Source organism: Cyprinodon variegatus, unplaced genomic scaffold (assembly GCF_000732505.1).
Source record: "Cyprinodon variegatus isolate N-32 unplaced genomic scaffold, C_variegatus-1.0 Scaffold1231, whole genome shotgun sequence".
Classification (NCBI taxonomy): domain Eukaryota; kingdom Metazoa; phylum Chordata; class Actinopteri; order Cyprinodontiformes; family Cyprinodontidae; genus Cyprinodon; species Cyprinodon variegatus.
In genome coordinates, this window is record NW_015151684.1 from 91,712 (window position 1) to 108,060 (window position 16,349).

The following is a 16,349-nucleotide window of genomic DNA, read 5'->3' on the forward strand; positions in this document are numbered from 1 at the left end:
TAGCCGTTCCAGGCCCACACAACCATTGTCCTCTCATACCCATCTCTGCCAGGCAAGCATAACCCAGGTAGTCCAACCCTCTAGGCCGAATATGGTGGGCCAGCCATCTAAACACAAGTGCCCAACAGCCAGAGTGCAGGGTCAGGGCAGGTATCAAGGCTGACCCACACCACCGGCTGATATGCATCTGGACATGGTGATTTTATTCCGCCTGCCTTACACCCAAACCAGCCAGCCTGCCACCCTGTAAGAATGAGGCCAAACCCTGCGTTGTCCCAGACCCCCACCTGATGCCAGGAACCGGCATCCCCCCTCCCAGCAGACAGACAAGACATTCAATCCATAGGACGGAAGCCGAACGGCCGGAGAACCCAAGGGGAGCCAGAAAACCCAACCAAGCCATGACTAACCCCAAGTCCACAGCCCCATCCCCAGATGGAGCAGAGAGAACAGAGGTTGGAATGGCCCTATGCCAGCCCCTCTCCTACTCTCGGATGTAGTGTTGTTGCCTGTTGGAGTACTGTGTATTTAAAACCAGGGGGAGGGGGCCTCCCCACCTCTCCCACTTCCAAACAACAAAATTTAGTTTTTCTACAAATCGACCTGCTGCGTTCTGCCTTTTGAGAGGAGGGGCTGTGAAGACCGACATGATGTGATGAAGACTCTGGTGAATTTAGACTTGGCTGAATCTGCTGAAGAGGACTCGAGTTAAAAAACAGATCAGACCTGTTCAGTGTGACTGAGAAGCTGTTGAACATATTTTATTTTAGCATTTGGTTCTGACCTGAGTCAGAAAATGATACAAACTGATGCAAAGCTAAATGATGGATATTGCTGGTGATAAATCAGAACCAGGACCCATTAAATAGATCAGCACACAGAGAGCAGACATACAGAGCTTCATCTCTGGGCTGTAAAATAAGATTTATGTATAAAATGTGGGCGCTCCTCCACAGCCCTACAGTCAGTGCTCAGGGCACCCTCTGCTGGTGACATCTTCACAGGCAGCTCTCTTCCTCTTCATCAGGGGAGCTGGATGAAGTAGGTGGCTCTGTGGCGTCTGGCGGTGGTGTCACTTCCTTTGACTCCGAGATGGCGGCAGGTTCTGACAGCTGAGGACTGAAGAAGAAGCAGAGTCATCACTGAGGAACAACCATCACTGAGTCTAGATTAATTAATCAAATTTGATGATCATTAAAGAGGCTTGGTGGACAACTTACAACTGATCTGTCAAAAGATCATGCTTTTTTTGAGCTAAAAAAATCATTAAAGATCATGCTTATCAGATTTCTGCTTGTTTCAGCTGCTAAAGGTGTGAATCACCAAACCGCAACACGTTTGTCTTTCATGACCCTAGACCCAAACAGGAAGGAAAGACCAACATAAATAGCAGAACCAGGACCAGGGCTGGCTCTGACTGGCCCTACTGAGGTTTAAACCAGTGTGGCAGCTCTCCATGGGAACTGCCATTTCCATCACTGCACACTATAGGCTCAATCTGTGCTAATGTTTTGTCAACAGGAAATCAGGGCAACAGAGGATTCAAAGCACAGAGCTTCTCCTCTTTCTAGCATCAAAACTATGTTGTTGCTTCTAACAAAATGAAACTTTGAGCTAATTTACTTTCAGCTGTTAGCAAGGCAGACAGTTGAACATACGTAACTTAAAGCTGTCAATTGCTGAGGGTCAATGGTTGATCTACTCGGTGTTAAGGTGGAATAACAAGATATTCTGTTCCTACATCACTTCCACGAGATTTATTTGGTTGACAGAGACAAGAAGTCATGATTAAATATATAGAGGACAATCTTTAATTTCCAGGTGGATAATTTAAATAAGTGGTCCTCCTAATTGTCAGTCATTATGGTGATATGTTTACGAAAGGCAGTCCTATATTAGCTATCTTTTTCTGGGCATGCACACTTTCAGACGTACTGCATATCTGTGGTGAGCTACGGTTTCAGCCAATCATTAAAGCTCACCTGTCTCACCGAGGTTCTTTAAAAAATGGTAGAGGGTCATAAGAGAAAAAGTGTCTACGAATTGTATGAGGACAAAAGAAAGGCATTTTTTAAGATAAACAGTGTAAACTCCCTAGTCTGTTTCTCTCAATACACACCTCAACCAACCCGTATCCTCCCTCTGGATCAGAACCTTCCTGTATCCTCACCAGTATCTTTGAGCCAGAGGGAGAATTTTATTCTTCTTGGCCTGTAGCTGTGAACATTAGCTGACTGTATGCAAAGTTACATTTAAAGCCAACGCTGTCCCACACACTGGTAACAAACTTGGTGCAGCCTCAAAGCTCACAAGTTCACAGTTCTTCTAACAATGGTACATTAGAAAGCTATATACACTACTCAAAACATTAAAGGAACACTTTGTAATCAGAGTATAGCATCAAGTTACTTAAACTTCTGGGATATTGATTTGGTAAGGTAAGTAGCAGAGGGGGCAAAAAAGACATTGAGAAGACATTGAAATCTGGGTTTACAACGTCTTTTCAATGTCTATTGATGGACTAAAGTGGGACAACATAAGACGTACCAAACACCCCAATTTTCGACAAGTATTTCGGGACTAAATCAAAACTATGACGGAGCAACCAGATTAAGCCTAAAAACCAACGTCTGAATGACATCTGGTATTTGGAGGGCTGTGACCCACAAAGAATAAAACAAGAAACACACAGCTTAAGGTTTAAGTTGTATCTCAATGCTTCCTGCTTTGACTGCTGACCTACGTTTTGTGGTGCTGTTCATGCTATGAGGTAAGTTCTCTTCTCTGTGATATGAAATATCAGCTGTGCTGCTGCCATCAACACCTTTGTTTACGGATGTTGGAACTTGGACTGTTTTACAGTGTAGTTCTGGTTTTTCACTGTGAATAACTGTATGTGCTCTTTTTCATCCTCTGGCGTGGGAGCTGGTTTGGAGCTCATCCGCCTAGCTCTGTGTTTCCTGGACAAAACTGCCTGTGGAGCTGATTGAAAGCTACCTTTTGTATCTCTCTGTAAGTCTGCTTCTATCTCCTTGAAAACCCAGTTAGCTATAGCAGATGGCCGCTCACACTGAGCCTGTTTCTGTTAGAGGTTTCCTCCTGTTAAAAAGGAGTTTTCCTCTCCACTGTCTCTACAAGCATGCTTATTGTGAGGGATTGCGGGAGAGTCAAGGAGTTGATGCAATCAGCTGTTTTCCCTTAAATAGAAAACTTTGAACCAATCTCTCTGTATGATCTGGTTGAAATGTCTCTATAAAGTGCCTTTAGATGACATGTATTGTGAATTGGCACTATAGAAATAAACTGAATTGAATTGAACATTCTATACTGGACTCCTTCTCAGAGCTACTAAACAAAACTTGACCAGGTTCTAGACGGTACCTCACTGCGTCCAGCGCAGCGATGGTTTCTACTGTGACATCAGAGACAGGGATGATAAAAGTGCTGTGGGAGGGGCCAGGCCCGTCTGGCTCTGCTCCCAACTGGTGAACCTTGGCTTCTGAGGCAGGATCTCCTGTGAAGTGAAAGAGCTGTGAGTTTAGCTTCCAACCTTAGATTTTACTGAGAAGAATATGTCTGCAACCTTTTTGGTTGTTCCTCTGTCCATCTGTTTCCTCTGCAGCTTGTCTGGATAAACTGGACTGAACTACAGCTGGATTCTTTCCTTTCAGGAAGTCCTCCGTAAGCTGGAGGTAACGCTGAGGATCAAGAGAAACACAATGTGGTGTTTTTCTCAGGAATAGCTCCACTTCACTCCACTTTATGACTGGACTATACAGGTGTGCTGACCTGTCTGTAGTCAGCACTCAACATGGCACCAACAGTAGAGACCAATGAGGAGAAAGAAGGTCTGGACAGAGGATCTTCATCCCAGCACTGCTTCATTACTTCATATCTGTAAAGATGGGAGGAAGACCATTATTTCCTCTGCCAGAGCAACATGCAGGACTGGTTGATGGACTTCATGTCCACCACCACCCACTCATGGTTTGGTGGTGTAACTTAGACCCAGACCTACAGGCTGAGATTCCTTCAGAACTTCACTTTCCACACTGTTTACATTCGATCACTGCTACACTTTATGAAATGGAAATGTTAATTTCACTGCTAAGCTGCTGCTTGTTCGCTGTCTGAAAGCTGTAAAAAAAGAAATTTCATTTTGTATACACTGTGTGTATACAAACTGATGCTAGACTTAGTCTAAGTCTAAGGCTGAGGAACATCTGTCAATACTTAATAGTGGTGGCACCTTAAGGGTAAAAGGACCTCCAGAGATCAGTGAACTTGAAAGATCTGGTATCTCTGCTGAGTCCGGTCAATTAGAGGGAAGAGCTGCTGTTCCTAACCTGGACCTGGACCGGTACATGGACCTGGATCTGGATTTTTGGGCCATTACTCAAAGTTACGGTTGGAGTACTGGTTCTGACTTATCCTACCTCTTGATGTGACTCTGTATATGTGATGTAACAAGCGTTAGTGTGATATCTTACAGGTCAGACGGCGCATGTTCTGGTCGGTCCATTCTGTGTCCTCTCTTCAGAGCAGAACCAAACTGTCGGGTTGTTCGGAGTTCAGGGTATGGACTATGACCTTGGACAAAGTACACAACGATCACATTATGTGGAATAGTTATACCGTGTCTTTAGATGTAAACTGGTCAGAACCAGTTTACTGGTTAGACTGGCGACCTGTCCAGGGTATACCCCGCCTCTTGCCTGTAGACAGCTGGAGATAGGCACCAGCACCCCTCACGACCCCACTTGGGATTAAGCGTGTCAGAAAATGGATGGATGGATGGATGGTTAGAACTGATTACCCAGAGAGAAGATCTCCCACAGTAAGACTCCATAGGACCAGACATCGCTCTCAGAGCTGTAGATGTTCTGGAAGATGGTCTCTGGAGACATCCACTTCAGTGCCAGGAAGCTCTGAAAGGAAATGAAAGCAGTACAGCTGAGAACCAAGCCTAAAGATGACATAAAACAGGGACAACAGCTGATGAATTCACTGACATTCCCCCTGATGATGTAGTCTTGATCCTTCTGAAGGTCTCTGGCCAGCCCAAAGTCACAGACCTTCACCAGCTTCCCATTACAGACCAGGACATTTCTGGCAGCCAGGTCTCTGTTGACACACTGAGAGAACAAGAGATTGACAATAGACAATATGTTAGGTGGTGGATTGGTTCCATAGACACATCAGGAGCAACAGGTCAGAGATGAGACGCCATCTGTGCTGTAGGTCAGCGGATCTATGGACTTCCCGAAGGTCTTATCTTCTTCTTTTTTATACTTTTTTCATAACAGTTATTGAACAGAACTGTCCAAAAGGAAAATGCAACCCAATCCAAAGGACAAGCCGATGTCTCATCACGTGAAACACACTTCCCATAGAACCAGAACCAAACTGGATCTCCAAGCTCTTTGACTAACAGCCTCTCATAGATCTGTTAATCTGTTTCCTTTTCTTTTTTTGTGAATGAATGAAAGATTTTACAACCAGGTTAGTCTGACAGCCAGGAAACATCTCTATCCAGGCGCTCACCAAGCAGCTGGAACATCTCAGTCAGGTTTAGAATCCTTTACTAATCCAACTGGACCAAAGGAAGTTAAATGGGTCCGACTGTTTGATGACAGCAAACCTGGAGGGAAAAAATAGCAAACCAGCTCTGTTGTGTTTGCTTCCTATGTGAAGCCACATGTCTGGAGGTCTATCGGTGGGTCTTTCTCTGGGGTGCCTACATGGCTCTTAACTTCTCAGACGTTCCCACCCTTAAATTTAAGGATATCTTAACAAGTTTTCTAAACTTTTAGACATTTGACTCAAAAATATTGCGGTGGAAAAAGAATCAATCTATTAATAATCTATGAATTCATTTTTTTATATATATATATTAGTGCTGTGTTTCATTTATTCAGGCCTAAGAGATGCAAGGCTACAAGGTCTCAGAGAGGGGTCGTTTATCATATTAGGTAATAAAAATTATCATTCTCATAACAAGGGATTATATTTTATTTTTTATAACATTGTACTGTTTTCTCGTACTGCCTCTAAATTCTAACGGTATGTGGAGACCTTCACAGCCTTTCTGCAGGGTTTTTAGTTAGTGAGAGAAAAACGTTGTCTAGTCAGAGCAGGGCTGGACTTCATATCATCTTATTCTCTTTCTTTGAAAAAAAAAAATTAAATGATGACTAAGTGAAATCCATTGATCTCCTTTATTTACCTGGACTACATAGTCAAATACATTTTCCCACATTTTTCTATAAAAGTAAAACCACATGCTGCTCAGACTTGCTCTGATCCAGCAGAAGTAGTAATGGCTTTTTTGATCTTCTGAAATGATTCATCAGGCAGCATTTAGTGAATCAAATGATGTCCAAGCTGAAGATAAAATGAGTCATCTGAAAACAATCTGACCAACACACTTTTACTTACTGTCTGTCCAAACCTAAAGTATCCCTGGTTAAAAGTTTGAAATTTCTAACTAAAGTTGAGTTCATTCTGACAGTGATTCTTGAAAACACGGCTTCAAGAAAAGCTTTATCTACTTTCTGCCAGCAAACATTACATTTACATTAAGATGTCCATTAAATCAAACTTGATAAAACTTTATGAGGTTTTTTTTTTATGTTTACCAGGATCATTGAGGATCAATGAATGAAGTTAATGTTTGATTAATCTGATCTGATATGTTGCGTTTGTAGGAGAAAAAAAGAAATTTACAACAAGAATAGGAAAATGTTGTTGCAAGAGGTTGAATATATGCAAAAACTTAATTTAGGGAAGGGCTGGTACCTTCCTGGAGGACAGGAAGTCCATGGCCTGAGCGACCTGGAAGGAGAAGCTGAGCAGGTCTTGCAGAGTAAGAGTGGGGGAATCACTGAGTAGGAGCGTTGTCACCTCCTGGTAGACTGAAAGAGAACAACAGTGATGATTAACAGCTTTTTCTCTTCATCATCTTGTTCATGTATGTGATTGCTGAGTCACATGACACCTCCTGGGGGGGCTGGTTCATGCACAGCATCTCTGAGCTCTTTCAGAGGGACATAACGCCCCCTCTCGTCTTTGTTCATGTCCATGTAGCCTCCATCACTGTTACTGTGGATGAGAGACACTGAGTAAGAGCTGATAGAGAGAGAGAGGTCAAAGGTCAAAGAGTTGGTTTACCTCCTTCTGGGCGCATCCATCTGACCAAATGTGGCTTTGTTCCGATGCAGGTAGCCTAGCAGGTCTCCGTGAGGACAGAACTCAGTGATGAGGTAAACCGGACCTGGACACACAGAAGCTGACTTTATTCTGATGGTTTAACTCTGAACTGCGTCTGGTTCTCTCAGACAACCTCCTGGATTAGTTCCGCTAAACCCTTTAGATCAGAGGTCTTCAACTCTAACCCTGGAATACAGTACTTATGTCCTGCAGCACTTGGATGCGTCCCTGGTCCCCTGAATGAAATAGCTGAACTACGTCTTCACTGGGCATCCATGACCATGGCCAAAAAGGTTTTGCGGGTGATTGACAGGTCGAGTCGTGGGAGTTGGAGATGCATTGGAGAGAGAAAGAAATGGCACAAGAAACCTCTTTTTCCAGGACCTGCTTTAGCAAGAAGGCTTGGCTAACTGCATGCAGTGAGGCTAACTGTAATGGTTTTGGTTCTGTTAAAGTTTTATCTCCGAGGTGGTCCATTTTCATATTTCCATTTTTGTGTTCTAGTTACTTTTGATTATATTTGAGTTCTTGGATATTGCTTGTTTGCCCTTTTGTGTCAGTCTACTTTTCCCTAGCTCCCTCTTGCTTCTGGTCTCTTGCCTGGCCTTTGTTTCTCTCACCCAAATATTCTCCTCCTGTTCAGACACTCTTAGCTGGTTTTTCAGTAGTTTTGGATTTTTGTTCCTGTTATCCTTTTTGTTTTTAAAATCTGAAAGTACCCACCTTCAGCTATTGTGTCTGCATTTGGGCCATCCTGTAAAACCTCCCACCCCACCGTTACTCTAACACTTTATTCTGCTTTCCTGCCTCGTTTTTAAACATCAGGATCTGACCCAGCAAGGAAAAATACAGGTAGGACTGATTTAAAGCGCTTTTTAGAAAAGGTAAAGAAGAATAAACAATCTGGGATTCACATGGAAAATAATATAATATAGTGAACTTTTTCTAGGTAGTTGTTAATTTGCATTATTGGTCTTAAATAAACACATTGTCAGAAAAGAAATAGTTTTATATATTAAAAAAATATAAAGCTGACCAAAAGCTTCTCCATTAGTACATAATTTTTTTTAGGTTTGTGACACCATATTGGACCATGCAAAATCCATGAAGTGTTTTTATAATGCTTTTTGTTGTTGGCATTCATATAGATATACTGGTGTGATAACTTGGTATTAGTTTGATTAGTTTTTGTATACGGCTATTTTGAATTTATAGCCCACCCGAACCTATCCCCAACCTCCAAAGTAATGGAACCAAACACAACTTTTCTGGTACAGAAAACATCAGGTTCTTAAATGTGTACCTTGTGAGGTGCAGGCTCCCAGCAGGTTGACAATGTTCAGATGAGGACCAACATAACCCAAAACCTTTAATTCGGACATCAGGGACTGAACTCCATCCCTTTTGTCTGCAGAAACGGATGCACAGAATGAGATATGCTCTGTGGATTTCAGGACCTTAAAAACAGAACCCAATAAGGTAAAAGTCCTACATTTCATCATCTTCACTACAGCTTTTGTTCGTGTGTCAGAGTCAGTCAGACCAGAAACTGTTGCCTCAACAATACGTCCAAATGGACCCGAGCCCAGGACCTGACCTGGAGTCGAATAGCATACAGATTCATTCCGGGTCAGGTTGAAATGAAGTTTTTAAATATGTGTGAAGAACTGTGGGTTCACCTAGTACCACATGGTCCCTGGGTATTTCCCAGGTTGAGCTTAAAGGCAAGTCTTCAGGGTCCACGTAGGTCCACTGGTGTCCTTCAGAACTTGGGGACTCGATGAGCTTCCAGCGAGGTTCATAGTGAGGTTTCTGCATACAAGAAGAGCAGAGCAAAAACTGAAGACACTGGATGTGGACACAATCTGTCCAATAGTAAACTAATGACCTCACTGACATTTCTCCAGAGAGCAATGAGGATGATGAAGAAGATGACACCCAAAATCACCAGAACCAGAACTGCAACCAGAACAATGAGTTGGGAAAGGAGAGCTGGAAATAAGCAGAAGGGTTGAGTCATTAAGGAGCGTAGACATGCATCTCCTGAAGACCTAAGACCTCTTTACAGACACGGAGGAGTGTTTATTAGAGACCGAGGTTGTAACTTTAGGTGATGATTTGGTACTAGAAGACAGGGAACGGAATTGAGCTTCCTCCACAGATATCGTCACAGATCATTCAAAGACCTCCTTGATAACGAGGCTTTAAGCCACTGCTCAAGGAATCTGCAGAACATCTGAACCTTCTGGAGGTTGACCTTCCCTCAGGTCAAGCAGCGGTTGGATCCAGAACTCTTGGATCATGAATCAGATAATAATAAATCATTACTTTTTTAATTTAGTGGGGGAATAATAATTAACACAGTCAGATAAACACAAATCAAATGAACATTTTGCCAAATAAAACAAAAAAAAATCGCTATCATAGCCAGCAGTCTTTCACACACTATGCCAATAGAGGGCTGCTGCAGACAGACTGCGGTTATCCCTGGCTGCCGTTAGTCTTGGAGGTCCGCTGGTTGCCGCTGTCCTCTCAATTTCGGAATTGTTTTTTTTTAATCATGCATTAAATCCGTAAATGGACCATATAGTGACGCTTTAAAGTATAATATTCACCCCTCAAATGATCTTAGGTGATCATTTTTATTAAGCAACAGAAAAGAGAACTTTTGACTTTCAATCCATTGAAAGCTGCTGCTGCCGCAGTGCATGCTGGGACAGCTGTCAATCAATATTGAGAAAAAACAGCCTGTCGGTAAAACTGCGACTACATCCTTCTTAAAAATGAATGAGCATAGAGCCACTCCTGCTCACGTTTCAATGAAAACCCCAGGTCTAATCCTTGGAAAACTGATTCTAAAGCTGAGTCAAACGAGAACTCTTCAATAGCAGTCCAAAATTTCAAAACACATATCTGCATAGTGATTGGCCTGCCAGTTCTATGGCCTGAGGCATTGATCAGAAAAAACTTGCAGGCAAGAATTATTTCTAGGGGCTAGTTTACTAGGCTAGAAACCCAAAACAGTTCTGTTCTCATTTGTAGCATTTGTTTCGATGTCTCACTATGGGGGTACGCCCCTTGCTGTATTCCTCCAAAGCATTTATCTCATTATGCCAATCCTGATTGGCTGGTGATCACAATGACTGTGTCACCTATCCTATAAGTAGCTAGCGCTATGACACAACATCATTCAAAAACCTCTTCTTGCTTCGAAGCTTATCTCAGAGAATACTATCTAAACTGTCCTTGCACGTGGAATATTTTTAGCTAACTCTCCATTATTGGGCGTTACCTGCCTCAACTCTAGTCTTTACCATAGTCTGGAGTTATTGCCACCTATATTAGCACACCAGTTTATATTACCTGTTTTGGGCTTTCACACCAGTCCGCTCAGACCTGTTCTTCCCCAAGTTCAGCTAGCTACCAGCAACCGAAATGGACCCTGCTTCCCCTCACACCAGAGGATATAGCAGCTTGGAGGGTGACCTTTGCAGGTGCGGGAACAAAGTTTCTAGCAAGGGCACACAGCAGGTGTGCTTGACATGTCTTAGGCTGGAACACACCCAACAGGCATTTGAGGCCCCATGTTCATTAACAGAATGTTCCTGCTTCACTACGAAGAGCCTCTGTAGACGACTAGCGCGCCAAGCTAGCCTCTCTGTTGGACACCCATATTTTTCCGTCGAGCGAGCTGCCACCCAGCAACGATAGTGAACTGGGGGTGGACTGTCCACAGTGCTATGGCCAGCTGGGGTTCCCAGGTGGATTTAGCCGCTACGCTCTCACCGGCTAAGGACAACCTAGAGCTGGACTACGACGAGAATAAAGAGGAAGTCATCCCGCAGCTCCTCGTTTCAGAGGATGACGATGAGGATTCATTCTTTCTTCCAAGCCCACTGGATGCAAAGCCTAATGCCCTTTTGGCTCACCGGGAAGGCAAGGGGAGCGCAACAGCCTCCCCAGCCATAAGCATGGACATGCAGACAGTATGCAAACGTGCTGCATCCAGGCTCACATCCCCTGGCCTAAGGTAGTAGCAGAGAAAACCAGATCATGTTACAAGGGGAAGAAATTGCCCCAGACAACATGGGCAGTAAAACAGTTGCTTCCTGTTTTCGCTGAGCTCCTGGACAAGGTAGTGGTCTCCTAGAAGGACCGCCTGTTTAGCGGGAAAACTCTAATTTAGTGAGCTTCCTCTCCGGACTGCGAAGGCATGGAACAACGGGGCATCACAGCTGGCCTTTATTGGAAAAGCTAGTGGCAGCACACCTCACAACTGTCAGGGTCCTCAAAGAGCCCCACACTGCCATCCAAAGCAGACTGTTTTCAGATCGCCTTGATAGAAAGAGCTTATAAAGGAGCAGCAGTTGCTGTGAGAGCTCTGAAACTCCATGCCCTCTGCATACCAAGCAGAACTGTGTGAGAACATGGCCACCAAACCATACAAAGATGTGTGGGAAGAAATCACAGCGATAACAGACATCTCTCCGCATGCAGCACTGCGCAGTCCAGGACATTGGAAAATCTATTGAGATGATGGTTTTACAGGAAAAAGTAAAAAGAGTAGAGTACCTTTCAGACCATGAGAGGGATGACGTCTTGGACATTCCATAAAGACAGAACCCCCCCTCAGGTGGCATCAAGGCAGCCATGCCCCCAGGCGATGCCTTGGCCCCTGCTTTCAAGATCTCCAGGCAGCGAAGACCCCAGCCCCATCCTCATGTCCTGGCTGGCCAGGAAGGGAGATGGGGTTGGCCTGAAAAGTCTTCGGCTCCTCCGGCGGTTCCTGCTTTGGGGCAGCCGAGCCAGACCTCCAGTCATCAGCACAGGAAAAATAAGAGGGTGACCTGACAGCGAAGCCCTCTTGCTAGTGATGGAGTTGAGCATTCCCTGTTCACCAGCTCCGCACACCCTCCAACCAGGCGCAACTGCCGGGACAGCTGGATCTATCCCAAGTTGCATAATCACGCAAACTTGTTCATAAAATAAAATAAAGCATGTTTCCCTGTTGCAATCAGACCAAAGTTCAAGCGCGCAGAGTGGCGGAGTGGCAGCCTAGTGTTTAGGGCATAGAGCTTGGAATCCTGAGGTTCTGAGTTTGAGCCCCACTCCCACAGACTGCCACTCTGGTTGCTGAGCAAGACCCTTAACCCCACACTGCTCCCTGGGCTTCCCTTTATGGCAGCCCACTGCTCCCCAAGAGGATGGGTTAGATGCAGAGGTAAATTTCTCCAATGTGAGATCAATAATGTTCAATTATTATTTATTCTCTCTCTGCTCAAAAACACAGGTGGACATCCCTCACAACATCAGCCTGGGTTCAACGCACTATAACGAGGGGATTGGCTTCAGTTTGCCATGATACCCCTTCCCTTTACCGGCATAATTTACATTGTGGCTCGGGTGCAATCTGCTCACACACTTAAGCAAGGAAATCTCTGTGCTCCTGAGGAAAGGAGCAATCAGGGCCGTTCCGGTGGAGCAGAGTCACAGCGGCTTTACTCCAGGTATTTTCTAATCCCAAATCGGGGAGGGAGAGGGATTCGCCCAATCCTGGATCTCAGGGCCAAAAACAGTTGCCTCCGGAAGTTCAAATTCAGGATGCTCACACATGCTTCCCATTATGTCTGATTCATCGGGGCAATTTGTTCACCTTGATCAATCTAAAGGACCCATATTTCCACATTTCAGTGAAAAAGTACAAATACTTGTTGGAAGCACTTGTTGGTTACTTGTTGGTACACAGTGCTCCCATTCAGCCTCTCCCTGAGCCCGAGAGTGTTTGTGCGCAATACTGAAGTGTTTGTGCGCTATACTCGGCCGTCTGCACATGAGAGGATTTCAGCGTTGGGTAGCTTGACTCAGACTCTGCCCTGTGTGACATGTTGAGAGTGTGTTGAGTGTGTTGGGGCGCTGTGCCCCTGGCGCCCCCCGGGTTTCTTAAAGCAGGGTATACAGCAAGGGGCGTATCCCAATATTGAGACATCACACTCATGCTACTCTGAGAACCGGGATTACGCAAGTAACCAATAGATTTCCTTCCACAACCATCTTGGAGAAGAGATTTACAGTTGGTAATGAAAGTTGTCAGACCCTTTACCTTTTTCACTCTGTTTCATTCCCGCCATTTAGTAAAATAAATTAAGTTCATTTTGTTTCCGATTAATGCAAATTTATATAAAAATACAACTGAAATATCACATCATCATAAGCATTCAGACCCTTTGCTTAGTATTGAGTAGAAGCACCCTTTAGAGCTTAGCTCTTTTTTGGGAATTATGTAAAACGTTTTTCCACACCTGGATTTTGGGATACTTTGTCATTTTTCCTGGCAGATCCTCTCCAGTTAGGATGGATGGTGAGCATTGGTTGCCATTTTCAGGTCTCTCCAGAGATGTTCAGTTGGGTTTAGGTCTTGGCAAGAATGGCCACAGAGTTGTTCCTAAGCAACTTCTTTGTTCATTTAGCTCTGTGCTTAAGGTCATGGTTTTGCTGGAAAGTGAACCTTCGGTATCAGGCAGGTGATGAGCAGTGCCTGGTTTTATCCACAAATACCACTTTGAATTAAGATTTTTATCTTGGTCTCATCAGACCAGAGAATCTTCATTCTCATAGTCTGGGAGTCCTCCATGTGTTTTTTTGTAAACTATGCAGGCTTTTAAATGTCTTGCACTGAGGAGAGGCTTCCGTCGGGCCACTTTGCCATAAATCCCTGACTGGTGGAGGGCTGCAGTGATAGTTGACTTTGTGGAACTTTCTCCTATTTTCCTACTGCATCTCTGGAGCTCAGTTACAGTGATCTTTGGGTTCTTCTTTACATCTCTCAAATGTATGCAATGACACACAGAGTGAAATACTCAAAGGGGTCTGAATACTTTCTGTACCCACTGAAAATTTGATTGAGTATCTGGATAGAAAATTCTTAGTGTTAGTGGAGGACTGTTACACTAGTGCTGTAATACAGTGCCCCTCTGGTACTACAGTAGTAATACAGCAGTATTACAACACTATTACAGCAGTAGTACAGTAGCAATACTACAGAAATAGCACAACAGTACTCACAGGCTCTGAGGACCCGCAGGTCGCGGACCCGCCCTCCTGCGGTGTTGGTCGCTTCACAGCGAACAGCCGACACTGAGCTCAGAGTTTTCAGGGTCAGAACACTTCGTACCTGAACAGGTGACACACAGCAGTCAATCGTTGGTTAGCCAACATCCACCCCCACCTCTTTAGGATAATGTTGGTTACCCTGGCAACACCTCCTTCTGTCACTGTGGTGGTGTTTTGTTCCCCTGATTGGCTCATCCAGCCATCACTCAGATTACTGCACCTGATGAAGATGACATTGATAAAAAACAATGCCAGAGCTACAGGTCAGGTGTGTCAGAGTCTATACCTGATGGAGGCTGGACAGGTGTACCAGGTAACGGATGGGCGGGGGACTCCTTCACTGACACATAGGATGGCGCTCTTGTCCACTTCTACCAGAGACACGATCCTTGGGGGGGCTGCACAGAAACACAGGTCAGGACAGGTGGACCCCAGCAGATAAGGATTGGGGGACCAGTCAGAAGCCTTTCTCTGTCACCTGTGACCTCTAAGTAGAATGTGACCTCCTTGGTGTCATCCTCGTTGACTGCCGTCACCTTGTAGGTTCCTGTGTGGTCCAACTGCACCTGATGCAGGGTCAGGGTGCTCACATATCTGCAGCCAAAAGCAGAGCGTCAGTAAACCAACTGGCTGACCAGTCAGTCCTCCATGAACCCCCCCCGTCCTCCTCAAATGGCCCCCAGCCTGGGAGGATGAGGCCCACTCCACCGATGGCTGCTCAGGTTAGAGATCACAGGAGAAGAACCTCAGTGTACCACACATGGTCGCACATAAAACTTCATCCATCATAAGAGCCTTCTCCAGGTACATTCCTGGTCACACCACTTCATACCAGCAACCCTTAATTAACATTGTTGTCTTGAAGAAATTCTTTTTGTGGATGGTTCAGACAGAATAGACACAAGTGGTCATATCACAGAGCTAACCCTAACCTGTCATGGCTGTGTTTAAAAAAAAAAAACACATCTAAACACATCATTTATTTATCAACACTAATCCAACCATAGCAGTTTGTACATGTGAATGTGGCTGTAGATGGGGTGTGAGGGGCTTTTTACCCCCAATGCTGAGCCCTGACCGGACCAAGCAGAGCCTTGACACCTGAATGACCTGATTCTCCACAAACCAGAGGTGACTCTGGCCGGTTACTGGGAGGAGAACTTCCTCTCAATCATCAGCCTAACAATTAGTTGTTTCTGATCAGATGTTGGTATAAGTGTCCTAAAAAGCCAGATTTAAACCCTGACCTGAGGGGTGGTGCCCAGTGTGGGATAATCAGAGGGGGGCAGCGGGGGTGTGGTCAGGATGAGGTAGAGTCTTGACCTGAATAAATGATCCATGTACTAAAGATAAATGCCATGCTGATAAAGAGGAAAAGCTCCATCCATCTTTGCTCACAACTCCAACTCCTGAGTGACTGTGGTGTGTGCCCGAGTGAGACGGCTCTATGGTGGGTTTCATCTGTTCTTGGAAATCAGATACCATGTAGAACAGTGCTTTAGACACTGCTATGGTTGTAAGCATGGCTGTAAAGTCAATAAACAAGCCATGGAGATCAGCAGCATGTCCATAAACAAACTTTCAACTGGGATGTTTTCCAACTTTACAGTTGCACGTTTCAAGGTAAATAAAGCACAGCATTATATCCCTGCAGTTGGCTGTGAAATTGACAGGTAGCATTTTAACCAATCAGTGGATTCAATGGCAGTAGCCAAGTTTCACCCCATAGAGGACAGAACCAGAGGGTTTGAGGGTACATTAAAACTATTCTACCAGAACATCTAAAACAGATGCACACCAACGTAAACAAGGCACCCAAAGCATACACAGAATCAATTCACTTCAGTTTCAGGTTTAAATTTAATATAAAGAGCATTTTATAAGCCTTTGTACTTACAAAAAACTTCCTGCGCAATATTTTAGTCACAACTCGGCCTCAACATGTATTGATGTTGTGTTAAAGTGTGTTTTTTGCTCGCTGCAGATTTCAAGATTTCTCCTAGCTGCAAATATTCAGCCTGAAATTTACA

At 44.5% G+C, this 16,349-nt stretch overlaps 1 protein-coding gene across 3 annotated transcripts in view; it reads right to left on the minus strand.

Moving 5' to 3' along the window:
- Positions 1–739: 739 nt before the first annotated feature.
- LOC107102292 (platelet-derived growth factor receptor beta-like) overlaps positions 740–16,349 on the minus strand; it is a 28,116-nt gene continuing 12,506 nt past the window's right edge. For all 3 annotated transcript variants that reach the window (XM_015401536.1, XM_015401534.1, XM_015401535.1), the window contains 18 exons: positions 14,798–14,913; positions 14,606–14,717; positions 14,458–14,539; positions 14,272–14,380; positions 9,107–9,201; positions 8,889–9,021; positions 8,702–8,806; positions 8,513–8,617; positions 7,171–7,273; positions 6,998–7,101; positions 6,799–6,914; positions 5,013–5,135; positions 4,817–4,928; positions 4,491–4,590; positions 3,790–3,895; positions 3,584–3,698; positions 3,382–3,514; positions 740–1,119 (listed from right to left, as the gene is read on the minus strand). In XM_015401536.1, the coding sequence (XP_015257022.1) occupies positions 999–1,119; positions 3,382–3,514; positions 3,584–3,698; positions 3,790–3,895; positions 4,491–4,590; positions 4,817–4,928; positions 5,013–5,135; positions 6,799–6,914; positions 6,998–7,101; positions 7,171–7,273; positions 8,513–8,617; positions 8,702–8,806; positions 8,889–9,021; positions 9,107–9,201; positions 14,272–14,380; positions 14,458–14,539; positions 14,606–14,717; positions 14,798–14,913 (1,990 nt within the window). In that variant the 3' untranslated portion in view covers positions 740–998. The remainder of the gene's footprint in view (positions 1,120–3,381; positions 3,515–3,583; positions 3,699–3,789; positions 3,896–4,490; positions 4,591–4,816; positions 4,929–5,012; positions 5,136–6,798; positions 6,915–6,997; positions 7,102–7,170; positions 7,274–8,512; positions 8,618–8,701; positions 8,807–8,888; positions 9,022–9,106; positions 9,202–14,271; positions 14,381–14,457; positions 14,540–14,605; positions 14,718–14,797; positions 14,914–16,349) is intronic.